This window comes from Patella vulgata, chromosome 4, assembly GCF_932274485.2.
Source record: "Patella vulgata chromosome 4, xgPatVulg1.2, whole genome shotgun sequence".
Taxonomy (NCBI): Eukaryota; Metazoa; Mollusca; class Gastropoda; family Patellidae; genus Patella; species Patella vulgata.
In genome coordinates this window covers 45578276-45593533 of record NC_065882.2, presented here as the reverse complement: position 1 = coordinate 45593533, position 15258 = coordinate 45578276, and the positions used below count along the sequence as shown (strand labels likewise).

Here is a 15258-nt window from a genome sequence, read left to right as displayed (position 1 = left end):
TGACGTCACTGATTTGTGTTACTAATGGCGTCGTGTAACTGGAAAATAACTTAGTCATTTATATATTGCAGAAAATAGCCAAGTAATTGTTTATTTACACCTTATTTATGTTAACATCTATGGAGTTTAATTTCAACCATGTAGCGTATGTCTAATTTATTGGTTTTAGATGCTGGAAGCTTCATTTTATTCTGTTCATAACCCTCTTCTGTCGTTTGTTTACATTTTATTTTCTTAATCTGATTCTTACGTAGGCTACTGTACTGTAGTCTTAAGGGCCACAGGCATTGCCTGAGTAGAGCGAAGCTGATTATTGTCAAATATAAAACCTTCCTAATTAATTTTCTCAAGTGATACAAAAAATGTTAAATAATTTAGTTTTTATTGAGATCTAAATTTTATACATTAATTTTGTTTTTAAAAAAAGAACAAAAAAATGTGAGAATTATTTTCATTGACCTAAAAAATATGTGACGTCATTGATTAGACGCGTCATAGAAATAGTTCTATGAGGCGCGTAATCTCGCTTGGGCGAGATTTAGTGGATAGAATTATTTTTGTTAGTTACGTGATCTCGCTTGGGCGAGATTTGGTAAGTTGACATGCGCATTGCCTGTTTTGCCCAGTGTATCCGGTTCCGGTCTGAATTTTTTTTTTAATCAACAGTCTGTGGGTGACATTTTCAATTACGCTCCTATGTTACCGGAAAAGAGCTTTGCTTCGTTCTATATGAGTACATGTAGGTGGCCAGTAGCAGGTCTAATTAGTGAGCTTGCATGTACATGATGTGATCAGACCTACAGTATGATGTCTTGAATCTTATCAAAACTTACAGGGAGGAAGTTTAGAAAACTTTCTAAAACAATAAAATTAATGTGTTTTGATTGAACACGTCAAATGATCAAATCAGTATGTCTATGGTTCTAATTAATAAATTATATCTATTCTAATCTATGAATATGAAGCAATCCTGGACAAGAATAATTTACAACAATCACTGATCCCAAAATATGTAACCCAATATTCATGTATGTACCCATACCAAAAACACATGACCCAGAATAAACAATGAACATATAACAGGCAATGCTTTAAATTTTAAAATAAAACTTACAGAAATAATACAATTGTGTGTTTTGAACGAAATTTTCAACTAATATTGCAAATGTAAACAATTATACATGAATTAAAACAACCAGGATAAGGATAAGGATGATATTTTGACATTTTATCGACAGCCATGGATAGACAGAGTTGTGTATTTTTAAGTCTCTACAATTTGCTATCAACATTCACACAGTTATTACATGTTAATGGATTATGAAAGACCATCAAAATGCATTAATAAAATCTGTAACTTATGAGTGTGATGACTACTTTTACAATAATATCAATATGCACATTTTTCATCTTGGACTCAGTAAATGTCGTAATTTTTTTTCCTAGATTGTTTCATATTCATACTTTTTGGTTTTGTTAAAAAACGATTTATCTATAGATTATTTCTGAAAGTTATATTCAAGTTGTAAATGTTCTTTGATTGGCATTTAATAATTGAACATATTAACACAAGGTACAATTTTATGGATATACAATTACTGAGTTTAATACTAAGAGATGTTTTGACGAGGATACTCTTGTCTTTATCATTTGCTTCATAACGACAAGAGTATCCTCGTCGAAACGTCGCTTAGTATTAAACTCAGTAATTGTGTATCCATAAAATGGTACCTTGTATTAAGTTGTAAATGGGCTGACAGAGAAGTTATCTACCTGCAGGGGGAGGGGTAGGGTTGTTTACAACATGTTGGAGGACTGTTATGCATTAGATAGGTCAGCTATAAGCTTATATTTAATATGTGTGCTAAATCATTGGTGATTTATGGAAAATTTATTATCAATTACATGCTTATTTGAAGTTGAACAGCTTTACATATATACTGTACACAATGTATGTAGAATAGTCTGAGAATATTCTGTAAAGCCATTTTCAAGATTGCTTTTTTGTGAGGTATATCTATAACTTCTGTCATATTTAGATGATATAAATTTAATTTTTTAAATGCATGTAACTTCTCCTCTAATAAATGTAGACGTCTTTACTTGTATTTGTAGGGCAAATTGCCTTTGAAAGACTTCACGTGTGCAGGACTTCTGTCACTTAACTTATACATTAACTTAAATGAATACACTACTAATTATTAGCCAAGCATGAATACTATTAAGGCCAACTGGTCTAAAAGCTCAGGGGGGGGGGGGGCTGAATGGTTAGCACGTGCGCGCTGTACCATAAAGTCTGTCATTGAGTCAACTGGCGTGGTTTCGAATCCCCGGTTGTACGTGGCAAGGAGTAGGGTCGCCTGTCCAACCTCGTTGGTTTTCTCCAGGTCCTCCGGTTTCCTCCCACTGCTAAAGACCCCTACACGCAAGCGAATTATTGAAATAAAATTAAAACCATGTGTTAGTCCCGAAATGACCTAGTGTGTTTCGAGTGGACGTTAAACCCCATTTCTCTCTCTCTCTCTCTCTCTCTCTCTCTAAATGCTCAGATTGTCTTATGAGTTATGACTCCTGTATATCATTCAGAGTAGCACAAACAAAAAGAACCCAACAGACTCTTAATTCACATTACTGCATGACAAAACAAACATAAGATTGAATGACTAATACTACACTAATAGTAATATTAGTAATCTGTGGGTTATTTCATTATTAAAATGGAACGAGATATTACAAATGGAACTAGATATTTCAAATGTAAGCTTATTTTTAAACAATTAAAATTAATTTGAATAATTTTGTTATTATTTTCAGTAAAGTAGAAATGACACATGATGAAAGTGATGATGAAGATAAAGATGGTGAAAACATTCATCTATCTTTAAAAAAGTTAAAAATTGACCCTGATTGGTAAGTTTCATCCCACAAACGTGTACATGTAGGCTATGTAGCTCAACTCTAAGAGTTTTATACATGTACTACATGTACTGGTACCTCCTTTTATATTTAGTTATTTCATTCATATTATTATCAAAGGACAAATGATTCAAAATATACAGTACTAATAGTATACATGACCATAAATACTTTTAGTTATAATTTTATTCAACAAATTCTTGAGTACAAAAACATACATAATGAAATAGACTGGCTTACACATAAAGATAATGTTGTGAAATCTAGAGAAACTAATGTATATTTCAAATTGTGCCTTAACTGAAAGGGTGCCATTATTCAAAATTAGAAGTGGATGAAATAACTGAGTAGGTTGTTACTCTTCATTTCTTTACTTTGAAACCATGTGTGATTTCTACTAAAATTTGTTTGCTTTTTCAGGGACAGTTCAAGTATTTCTGAACACTCACAATGTGTAGATATTCATAGAATATGGTTGGGGTATGTGTTTCAAGAGAACTGCAATATATTTTTACATTTCATCATGTTTCACAGTCCTTATCAAAACAAATCTCAAAATTAAACATACATTATGCTATGGAAGACCAAATGGGACAATATTCATGATTCTTGTTTCTACATTCCAGTTTGAACATTTTAGACACAAACGCAACATTCTAAACTAATGATTCTTGTTTCTACATTCTTATGTCAACATTTCATGCACAAAATCAACATTTTAAACAAAAAATTGACTTTATGTTTCATTTTCGGCATTTTATCGGTAACTTTTATATATCATTAAATATTAAAATTAAAAAATAATTTCTTAATTTTACACGACAAAGAAATCAATTCATTGGTTTCTGAAAATATCAACAAAAAAAACGCCCTCTGGTTTTATAATGTTGATAATTCATTATATTTTTCTGGACATTTACATTTCATGATTTTAACTTCAAGACTTTTTGAAACGTAGAAAATATTTTTATAAGAGTTCAAATTCCAGATTTTTTTTTTAGATACTTTCAGAAACCAATGAATTGATTTCTTTGTCGTGTAAAATTAAGAAATTATTTTTTAATTTTAATATTTAATGATATAAGCTTATAAAAGTTACCGATAAAACGCCGAAAATGAAACATAAAAGTCAATTATTTGTTTAAAATGTTGATTTTGTGCATGAAATGTTGACATAAGAATGTAGAAACAAGAATCATTAGTTTAGAATGTTGCGTTCGTGTCTAAAATGTTCAAACTGAAATGTAGAAACAAGAATCACGAATATTGTCCCATTTGGTCTTCCATATTATGCAAAAGCAAAATCTGCCTATTGCAGGTCTTTCTTTAGGCCTGAAATGTTATCTCAACTATTAATTAGACATAACAAAACAAGACCATAATCAACTCTCAATGGCATCGGATACTCAAGATTTTAACTAGATTAGAACGGTTCGCCATTTAAAAATTTAATTTAAAAATAGGAAAGCAAGGCTAAGACTCCAATATACCAGTGCCCTGGTTACCACAGTGCACACATCTTGTCAAATTAATTTGAATGAAATTTTCAATGTTTTTATTTTACATTATCTATTTTTGAGCTATTATAGCAAGAATGTTCAGCTCTTTATGTAAATCTTATATAATGTATCTTTAATATGAAGTTTATAAATGAAGAAAGTATTATTGTGGACGTATATTGTCGTCGCCCCTGTCCGTCCGTCCGTCCACAATTGTTTGTGAACAGTCTACAGGTTACAATTTTTATCCGATTTCAATGAAACTTGAAATATAGCTTTATCACCCTAAGATCTCGGTTCCTTTCGATATTGGCATCTATCGGACCGTAACTTCATGGATTATGGCCCCTGATTGTACGAAAAATCACGTTTTTGGCTTGTGAACACTGTAGAGGTCACAATTTTTATCCGATTTTGTTGAAACTTGAAATGTAAGTTTATAACCCAAAGATCTCGGTTCCTTTCGATATTAGAGCATATCAGACAATAACTTCCTGAATTATGGCCCCTGATTGTACGTAAAAACGAGTTTTTTGGCTTGTGGACCCTATAGAGGTCATAATTTTTATCCGATTTAAAAAAACGTATTATTATATCACCGTTAAACCCTAAGGACGGTTGAGTTAAAATTTCGTGAAAATCGTCCCAAAACTGACAGACAAAATGGCCGCCGTTCGTTCTCAAATAGCGTAAAAATATGGTATATCAAGGTTGTGGACCCTATAGAGGTCACAATTTTTATCCGATTTTGTTGAAACTTGAAATGTAAGTTTATAACACAAAGATCTTGGTTCCTTTCGATATTCGCGCATATCGGACCGTAACTTCATGAATTATGACCCCTGATTGTACGCAAAAACGCGTTTTTTGGCTTGTGGACCCTATAGAGGTCATAACTTTTATCCGATTTAAAAAATCGTGTTAATATATCACCGTTACACCCTAAGGATGACTAAGTTCGAATTTCGTGAAAATTGGCCCAAAACTGACAGACAAAATGTCCGCCCTTCGTTCTCAAATAGCGTAAAAATATGGTATATCAAGGTTGTGGACCCTATAGAGCTCACAATTTTTATCCGATTTTGTTGAAACTTGAAATGTAAGTTTATAACACAAAGATCTCGGTTCCTTTCGATATTCGCGCATATCGGACCGTAACTTCATGAATTATGGCCCCTTATTGTATGACAAATTGCGTTTTTAGCTTGTGGACCCTATAGAGGTCATAATTTTTATCCGATTTAAAAAATCGTTTTATTATATCACGGTTAAACCCTAAGGACAGTTGAATTCGAATTCCGTGAAAATCGGCCCAAAACTGACAGACAAAATGGCTGCCGTTCGTTCTCAAATAGCGTAAAAATATGGTATATCAAGATGGTGGACCCTATAGAGGTCACACTTTTTATCCGATTTTGTAGAAACTTGAAATGTAAGTTTATAACCCAAAGATCTCGGTTCCTTTCGATATATTCACGCATATCGGACCGTAACTTCCTGAATTATGGCCCCTGATTGTACGGAAAACCATGTTTTTAGCTTGTGGAACCTATAGAGGTCATAATTATTATCCGATTTAAAAAATCATATTAGTATATCACCGTTACACCCTAAGGACGACTAAGTTCGAATTTCGTGAAAATCGGCCCAAAACTGACAGACAAAATGGCCGCCCCTCGTTCTCAAATTGCGTAAAAATATGGTATATCAAGGTTATGGTCCCTATAGAGGTCACAATTTTTATCCGATTTTGTTGAAACTTGAAATGTAAGTTTATAACTCAAAGATCTTGGTTCCTTTCGATATTTGCGCATATCGAATTGTAATTTCCTGAATTATGGCCCTTGATTGTAGGAAAAATCACTTTCGTTTTAGCTTGTTTTCTATCCATCTCTCGAAAATGTAGGCGTATCCTGCCTGACAGCCGCTGGTTCCCTTTTTTGTTTTCCAAATATTGGATGTTCAAATCAATTTACAAAAATGTTTATCATTATAAAATGATGTTGTAAATATGATAATTGAACACACTAATTTATTCGTTTTTAAAATGTTGGGGGGTTGGATAACCGAATGGTTAGCACGTGCATGCGCTGTATCACAAGGCCTGTCATTGAGTCAACTGGCGTGGTTTCGAATCCCCGGTTGTACGTGATAAGGAGTAGGGTTTCCTGTCCAACCTCATAGGTTTTCTCTGGGTCCTCCGGTTTCCTCCCACTGCTAAAGACCCCTACGCGCAAGCGAATTATTGAAATAAAATTAAACCATATGTTAGTCCCGAAATGACCTAGTCTGTGTCGAGTGGACGTTAAACCCCATTTCTCTCTCTCTCTCTTTTAAAATGTTGAATGTGAAAAAGAAAGGTGAAAATTGTTCTTTATTTAGTCTAATTCTCAATGTTTATAAATGTTCCAGGGAGACCTCTAACAACTGTAAGCCATCTCCCAAACGTCCAAAACATCGAGTATCGCCAAGCCGTAGGACAGAACCTTATCCTGCTGATTGTGTGGTGTCATTTGAACGCCTGTGTTTGCGCAAAGAAAAATGCAATAAAAAATGGTGCCTATGTAAATATGATAAAAGCAAATTGGTCTCTACCACCTTTGATCAGAAATTGAATTATGCTGTTGCTGTCGGTAGTCAGCGTAAATTGATTCATGATGCTAGATTAAAACTTCACCATGCACAGAAAGATCACCGACAAATTATTCGAGCAGCTAAACTTCAATTAAATGAGGCCAAGAAGATCAAAGCAAATAGGGAACATAGTAAAAAGGTCAGAGACAAGTCCATGTTAAAGAGCTCTTACCCCAGAACAATTTTCGGATCTTCGTCCAAAATGGTTGCTAAAAATTTTTCAAATGTGGATAGTGTCAATAAATTAGCATGTGATAGTGAACTGCCTGATAAACACGAGTTCAAAGGCTATAGAGCAGGTACATCAGGCTTTTGTTTTACATCCAAAGATGGTGCAAACACATCAAATAAACCAGGATCTTCTTCCACGGATACTTCACCGAATAAAGTTGAGAAAAGTTGTTCTCAAGAAGCAAGTATAGATGATTTAAGTGTTGACGAACTGGCAGGATATTTTGATGATTTTGTTCACATCCCTAAAAAGATGTCTGTTATGGCTGAGATGATGTATACTTAGATATGTTGTGCTAAATTTTGACATTATACATTTTGATAATCTTATTTTAAAGTATAAAGTGTAGTAACGATGTCCTAACTATCATATTGAGTTTTGGACTACACAGCAACTCAACCATTGCAAAACGAAAATTTGAAATTAAACTCGAAGTTTGAAACTAATTTCATCCAAGCCATATGCAAGTTACTCATAATAAGTCTTCACTCTTATATAGCTTGGAATTTCCATAAAGTCTGTTCTCAGAGGAAAATTTGTCAAATATTTTTTTCTTTTATCGAAAAAGAAATAAATAAATCGAATAGTGTAAAATATGATTTTAATTTTGTTTATGTTTATTTAGTTAGGGCTGCATATTTTAAAACCCCAGAAAAATTTGAAAATAATAAATTTAAATTTGTGCATGTTATCCTGAAAATTTTTTTTTTATAAATTGATGAATTAGACCGTAGTTTCACAATAGAAAGCAATAATATGTCCTATGAGTTAGTTTAGTTCAGTCAGTAATGACAAACTATATTTTCTTAAAATATATATTTCTTAGATACAATATACTGTATTGTTTATAGTATGTTGTATACATGTATGTAGCTCTCTACAAGGATTAAAAACAGTGAAAGATAGTAGTCAACAAATACAAAATAAAAAAATGCCCTTTTTTAGTATAATTTTACACAAATGATTCCCAGAATCGCATACATGTATGATATCAACAAATAGATGATAATACTAATAAATTACAAATTTCCATCATGTCATATGATGTGGTTTCAATCCTATACTTGTGTTTGACAAGGAACAGTGTCATCTGCCTAATCATTGGGTTTTCACGGTGATCCTCCCACTGCTAAAACAGCCTCTGTGCAAACAAATCACTGAAATATAGATCTACAATGTTACAGTTGGTCTCAAGATGACCTTGAATTCTCTCTCACAGACTCTCATACTCACTAATATTTGGAAAGGATGTCATATTCACAAAACCTATCGAATACCCAATTATGTTGACCTCTGTAATGATAACTTTATGTATTTTTAACAGTTAAATATTAATCTGAACGTCTCCGGTAAGTTTTGGACATTTAGACTTTAGTGTGTGATTAAACTACATTTGGGTTTCTCTATATTAATTGTAATTGTATTGTTCTGTATGGAATATACTCTTGATTTTGTTGCGTGTATTTATACCATATTTATGATTTTATTAATCCTTGTGCACTTGTAACAAGTATAAACTGATTTCTGTATGAATGAGTTAATTTATTTAAAATTCTCAGTATTTTTTGAGATAACCAATTAATGCATTTTTGTTTTCGTATTTTATTTGAGATAAGATAAAATACCATAGAGTTATAGTTATAATAGTAGATATGTGTTTCTTTGTAAAATTGGAAATTAAACCAATTACCATACTTTGGGGCTTACCAATTTATTGAGAACCTGTTCTCAAGTGATGACATGACCTGATCTGCTACTAAAGGACCCCATTGGAAATAAACCAGTGTACATTGTGTAATTTTTGCTGGTTTTCATGGGTTATCCTTAAGAAGCAGATTATTCATGACATATCATAAATCAAGCATTTTGTATTTTTGTCATGAATGTATCTGTTTCTTAGAATATAAATAAATAAAAAAAATGAAAATCAAACATGAAAGCCCTTTGGATTGAACTAATACTTAGTGATAATTTTCTTCTTTGAAATTATTTGATGATGTTTTCTGAAAAAGATAGTTCGCAATATTAAGTTATCATATTGAAAAATAATTGTTTGTAAATGGTGTTAATTCCCTTGGTATTTTTTAAATACATTTCTTCACATTAGTCATTAGAAATGATATCTAAAAAAATATATACTATTACTTCTTGTGTTTGGATCGGATATGTATGTGTAATATTTGAAAGATTTTTGTCTCTATGATATTATTGTTTTATTATAATTATACTGAATAAACCTTTCAGAAATAAAAATCAGTTGTTGTTAAACATGGGAGGAGGCATTAGAGTCCGGGACTCCGGAGTATCTGACTTTTTCCCTGTCCTTGTATGGATAGATACTGTGATAGTTGACAAACTGAGAAGGGTCAGAAAGACAAGGCCCTGTTTTTTGTTAAGATTTTTCACATGCATTCCGATCTGATATAACCATATACATGTATACTGAGACGCAATGAAAACACACTATTTTTGTAAATGGATGATTGTAAATCTGAATGTAACGGTGATGACCACTACAGATCAATTTTCCAAACACAAACGATAGCCACGCGACAGCACTCTCTCTCTCTCTCGAAAAAAAGATAGCCGTAGACAGCAGGTTACATGTACGAGGAAGCCTGGGTTTTCAGAGCCTGGTTGTTAGGTTTTGTTTATCTGCCATAGGCAAATCGCCAGCACTTAGGTGTGGTAAAAAAAACAGATTTCTTAATTGACGCAGATATTCCATAGTTCATCCATCCAGTGTTTTTTCCATATCAGAAATCTTAATCTTATATGGTTTATATTTTGTCGGCACAGTTTCTGCTTAAATCCAACTTGCTCATCTGCAAGCCTTGCATTTATTGCCACTTTTATCCTCTTCGGAATGGCTCAGCTGAATGCAAAGTTTTGCTATCTATAATTTCCCCTTTGGTATGGTAACTACATTTTGTAGACCATCTTCCAATCTTGTGGTACCACATCCTTGTCCAGCACACCTTCTAAGAGGTCAAGCCGTCGGATGTATATCGTCTGGGCCAGGTGTTTTCTGTTTATTTATCTTTTTTATACTCTTGTATATGTAGTTTCATGATGATTGTAAAGATAGTTTGCCAAGCAACGAAACATCCGCCGATAGGAGCTAAATCGTCCGGTCGGCCGACAAGGGTTTGCGCATATTTATTCTTATGTAGGTTATTGTGGACATTTACAAGGCATTTTCATACAGATCAGATTATAATTTTCGTCTTAACTCTGGAAGTAATTTACAGAAATTGTTGAAATTCGAAAGACATTTTCATTGCACTAATCTAAATGATGCATATAAATTTCATGCAGATCGGGTGATAACTTTCGTTGTTAAAGATGTCACAAGGAGCAACAAAGTAAAACAAGTCCCATAACTCCAGAAGAAATTAACGGAAATTGCTGAAATGTATATAAATTTCATATAGATCGGATGATAACTTTCGTCATTCTGGCGTTGATAAAATTCAACAAAGTGAAACAAGGGCCATAACTCTAACGGACATTGCTGAAATTCAATAGGATTCTTCGTTTCACTAATTTAAATGATGCATATAAATTTCGTACAGATCGGATGATAACTTTTGTCGTTAGAGCGTTCACAAGATTCAACAAAGTGAAAAAAAGGGCCATAACTCCAGCAGAAATAAAAGGAAATTATTTAAATTCATTAGGCTTCTTCATCTCACTGATGTAAACACATCAATTTCAAAACAATCAGATGTTAAATGTAGACTGTAGAGTGTTCACAAGAAATTGTGAACGGCGTACGGACGGACGGGAGCGACGGCATTATACGAACACATTTCAATGTGGGCGTCTAAAAAGTAATCAAACCTACCAGATCTCAATGAAAGGATATATTGTTCCCATTGATCACTTTGTAGTCTTGTAAATGTTCTGACGACAAACGCTACTATCCGATCTGCTAAAATCCTGCAAAGTTATTGCCCTTAATCTCTTTGAATAAATTTACGCGACAAAAGGTATATATATTGTTCGAATTAGTGAAATGAAAAGTTCTATCGAATTTCAACACTTTCCGTTTACTTCTAGAGTTATTTCTCTTGTTCACCTTAACACTCTAGCGACAAAAGTTGTCATCCGATCTCTTTGATGCGTTGATCAGGTAAAGAAAATTTCGACATTCATTTTTAATTAATTTATTGCAATTTTTTAAAATAATGTCGATGTTTTATTATTGCGTCGCATGTCATTGTAAAGGCAACGTTGGGGTATACTCATGGGCGTCACACATAGGGGGTCCGACCCCCCCCCCCCCAATTGTTTTTCGGGGGGGGGGGGTCTGAATATATTTGGACCCCCCAAAAATTTACATAGTAGGTCCAAACTTTTATTTACGACAATTATTTGGATTAGTTAAGATTCTATCTGTATAAAACCTGTACATATCCCAACACTACATGGTTTCCATTGCTAAAATAAAACACAGAGAGAATCATCCTGGAAACATGTGTGAAGTAACTGTGTTCCATTAAATTGTGTCTAGTTAGCCTGTCAGTAATATTTTGTTCTGCCACTTATCAGAGTGAATCGCATGTAGGTACCCAAAAATATTATCGCCTAAACCAAATATTTATCGCCCGCTCAGCCAGCCACGTAAACCATAATGCTTTGCACGCGGTGTCTGGCCAATCAGCAAACGAGTTGTGTAGACAGCATGGCCACATGGCGTTTGTTTATAATTTGTAGGGGTTTAAAAAAGGGTTAGGGTTAGGGGTTAGGGTTGCGCCCCCCCCCCCCCCAATATATATTTCACAGCTACGCCTCTGGGTTTACTGTTTATACAAATCTAACTAGTCTCTTATGGTCAGCGCTCTTTTAGTTATCAAGCACCTGTTTTATGGAATAATCTACCATTTAGTTTAAGATGCTGTACATCTCTATATTCTTTTAAAAAAACAACTTAAAACACATTTATTTAATCAGGCTTTTAACTGACTCTGTATACAATCGTTAACATGCCCATAATCTTGTTGTTTATGTGTGATTTACATTGTCACTTTGTTAAGTGCCCCTGAACATGTTACATGAAAGGGTGCACTATAAATATGCTGTAATAATAATAATAACTACAGTAGTATCTCTTTTCGCGTTATCTAATCTTAGAAATAGGTCATGGATTATAAGTAGGTAAGTTTATGGTGTCCAAAGTGCGCAACAGGTTATTTTGTGTAATTCCATACCCAACCCTATGTCCCTACCTGTAGTTAGTACATTTTTGTGCCTAGCCAGAACTGAGGTGGACAGTCTATATCCAATTTTGCCATTTCATAAGAAATATAGGCTACTTTTACCAACAATAATTAAACTAAAGAATAAGTAAATATTAAACCACGAAAACTGTTATTTAACGGGCTTCGGTTACTGAAGAGAACGTCGAAATCGTTCGAAGCACGTACCCGTATCACCTGAATAAACTAAATGTTCATATGTTTGGGCCTCGGGGCAAATTTTATAACATGGTGATGTTATCAATATAAATTGTTTTCTTTTCTATCTGTACCTTCTATACCTTCAAGGTTGAGTTTTAACACAATTTCGTTTTAACTGAAACATCAATACAATATTTTACCATAAATTAAATATCAACACCAACTGAGGGCTCAATCATTTTATTCAAATAGTATTTAATGCATTTTGCATAGTTTATCTGGTATCTGAAGATTATGGTTAAGTCAAACAACAAATTTACACGTTCACCCACTGGTAAGAATAATCTTTAAGTGGCTGGTAAGAAAGTGAATGCACTGGTGAGTTGTATCCGACTTTCTTTGTTAAACCCCCATTTGAACAATGCAGCAAGTAGCCCATATCATTAAATTTTATTTGGATCAAATATTTTCTAGAACTGTTTAAGTGTATTATGCCTTACCAAAACTGAACTGAAATGAAATGGGGTTTAACGTCCTACTGTTCCGCACCGACTGAGCTAAGGCCCTGTATCCATAGGCTGTTCCCTTGTGGTGTATTCCCTTGTGACCTTGTGATGCGCCACAAGGACAATGAACCTTTGTTTTGTAATGTGCCTGTCCCCATAGGTTGTACCCAGGGAACATGTGGCCTCGCGCACGGAACATGTGGTCTTGTGACCGGGAATACAGACAATGAACTTGTCCATTCTTTTGCAGCTGCACAAGGAACACAGACAATGAACTTGTCCATTCTTTTGCAGCTACACAAGAGGGAACACTCCATTACGAGTACGAGTTCTTCATCACCAGTCTGTTTCAAGGTCTGGAAACTTATGTGAAATTCACCCAGTTCATTGCGAGTTCCAAAAAATGGCCGGACCCAGCACCGTGGGCGTTGTCTGAAGACATGTTGTCTTCTGAGATGAGCACCAGCGAGGAAAATAAATGCAATAGCGTCATCCTCCTCATCCTTTCGATTTTCAGTAGTTGAGTTCATCGTCGAACTATCAATAAAACAACTGTTCGCATAATGATAGTTGTGTCTTGTGTTTATTTACTTTCTCATCAACGTTCGTATGTAGACTTTTCTTTTACCTATCCATCGTACATTGCACATGCCACACGGGAACAGCCTATGGATACGGGCGGGTACAGGGTCAGGTTACAAGGCCACAAGGGAACAGCCTATGGATACAGGGCCTAATGAAGACGGGCATACGTCACACGGAGTGAGTGCTATAATCAAAATTTTGCTTCACAGTGGCATCACGGTCTACTCTTACGACGTCAATGTGTACACGAGACCTCTATTTTTCGTCCTGTCGGAACGACTATACGTTGTCCCTTGCCAGGCTATTTCCATAAAAGTCTGTCAAAAGAACTATTTCTCTCTTGGATCTCCAGGAAAAACATTAGAAATTTTCTGCAGAAGAAAATATTCTACCAGCGTGGTTTTAGTACACTCGTATTAATTCATAAATAAATTACACAGAAACATTTTGAATAAATTAAAAACATCTATTAACACGCGGTCTTTAGAAATTAAGTAAACTGAACTATTTTTACAATTTTTGGCTTAATCATAACATTTACATGTTTGGGGCAAATAATTCAATCGTTTAGAAAAACTGAGAGTTTAAATACGATAAACACTAATATTATTCCAAGAACCATTAAATTTTTATAACACGTTCCTTATATCTCGTATATTTAGTCAGGCGAATAAATGCCTTGGGGTCAATAATGACTTTGATGAATATTTTAATATTTCGACATTGTTTAATTATTGATGAGTCTGACGGCATGCTACTTGAAACAAATGCTATCATTTGAGTGGCACACTAAACACGTGTCATGGCATTAAAGACACGTGCATTGTCATGGTAACTTAATAATCTCCTGGAAACTAAAACAATTAAATGGCTGCAATCTTTGCAAAGCTATTTTCTTTGTTGTATTTTCAACACAGGCGTGCGACGTAAAGTTGGCCAATTGGTCTAACCTTAAACAAGATCGGGGGAAAAGCCAATTTGAGTACGGTGGCGTTTGCCGAAATTTTTACTAACGGTTAAGATCTGGAGACTATGACAGCATGTTATGAGTTCCCATCATTTGTATATAACGAGATCCTATGAGATATTTGACAGGTTTGACGCCTATATTATAGTTAGGACACCCAAATGCGTCAAAATAGTGACATCTATATAAGTATATGTGCCAATCTGTCAAAGTATAACTAATGACAGTATATAGATAATTATGACGTGTACAATTTATGGGCAACGTATAATGTATGCAGGATATTATGACCCTTGGCATTTAAAAATACTATATACGCAGACCAGTGATGAAAAGGACTCAATTTACTCTAATATTATTTGCTGTTAACATAAATTATTGTTTAGTTGTGTGTATTATATCGGCATTATTATATTCAAGATTAAATCAGTGGTGCAGTATTTAGGAAGGGATCCCGACTTCCTGCTGTGTGAAAGGGTAAGAAAAAGTTGTTACTGATTATGTAATATTACAAGAG

The 15258-nt window shown here is 34.1% G+C and overlaps 1 protein-coding gene across 1 annotated transcript; it reads left to right on the top strand.

The window, feature by feature from the left end:
- Positions 1 to 7: 7 nt before the first annotated feature.
- LOC126818056 (uncharacterized) lies at positions 8 to 9525 on the top strand. Its single transcript, XM_050545233.2, has 4 exons — positions 8 to 82; positions 2815 to 2910; positions 3337 to 3396; positions 6828 to 9525. Exons 2-4 carry the CDS (start codon positions 2825 to 2827, stop codon positions 7564 to 7566), a joined length of 885 nt encoding a protein of 294 aa, XP_050401190.1. The 5' UTR covers positions 8 to 82; positions 2815 to 2824; the 3' UTR covers positions 7567 to 9525.
- Positions 9526 to 15258: the final 5733 nt, after the last annotated feature.

Excerpts from the sequence above, each read along its gene's own strand:
- LOC126818056 (XM_050545233.2), top strand. The coding sequence starts at position 2,825 with ATGACACATGATGAAAGTGATGATGAAGATAAAGATGGTGAAAACATT. Across the intron at positions 2,911-3,336 it reads TTAAAAATTGACCCTGATTG|GGACAGTTCAAGTATTTCTG; the intron begins GTAAGTTTCATC and ends TTGCTTTTTCAG. Across the intron at positions 3,397-6,827 it reads ATTCATAGAATATGGTTGGG|GGAGACCTCTAACAACTGTA; the intron begins GTATGTGTTTCA and ends TAAATGTTCCAG.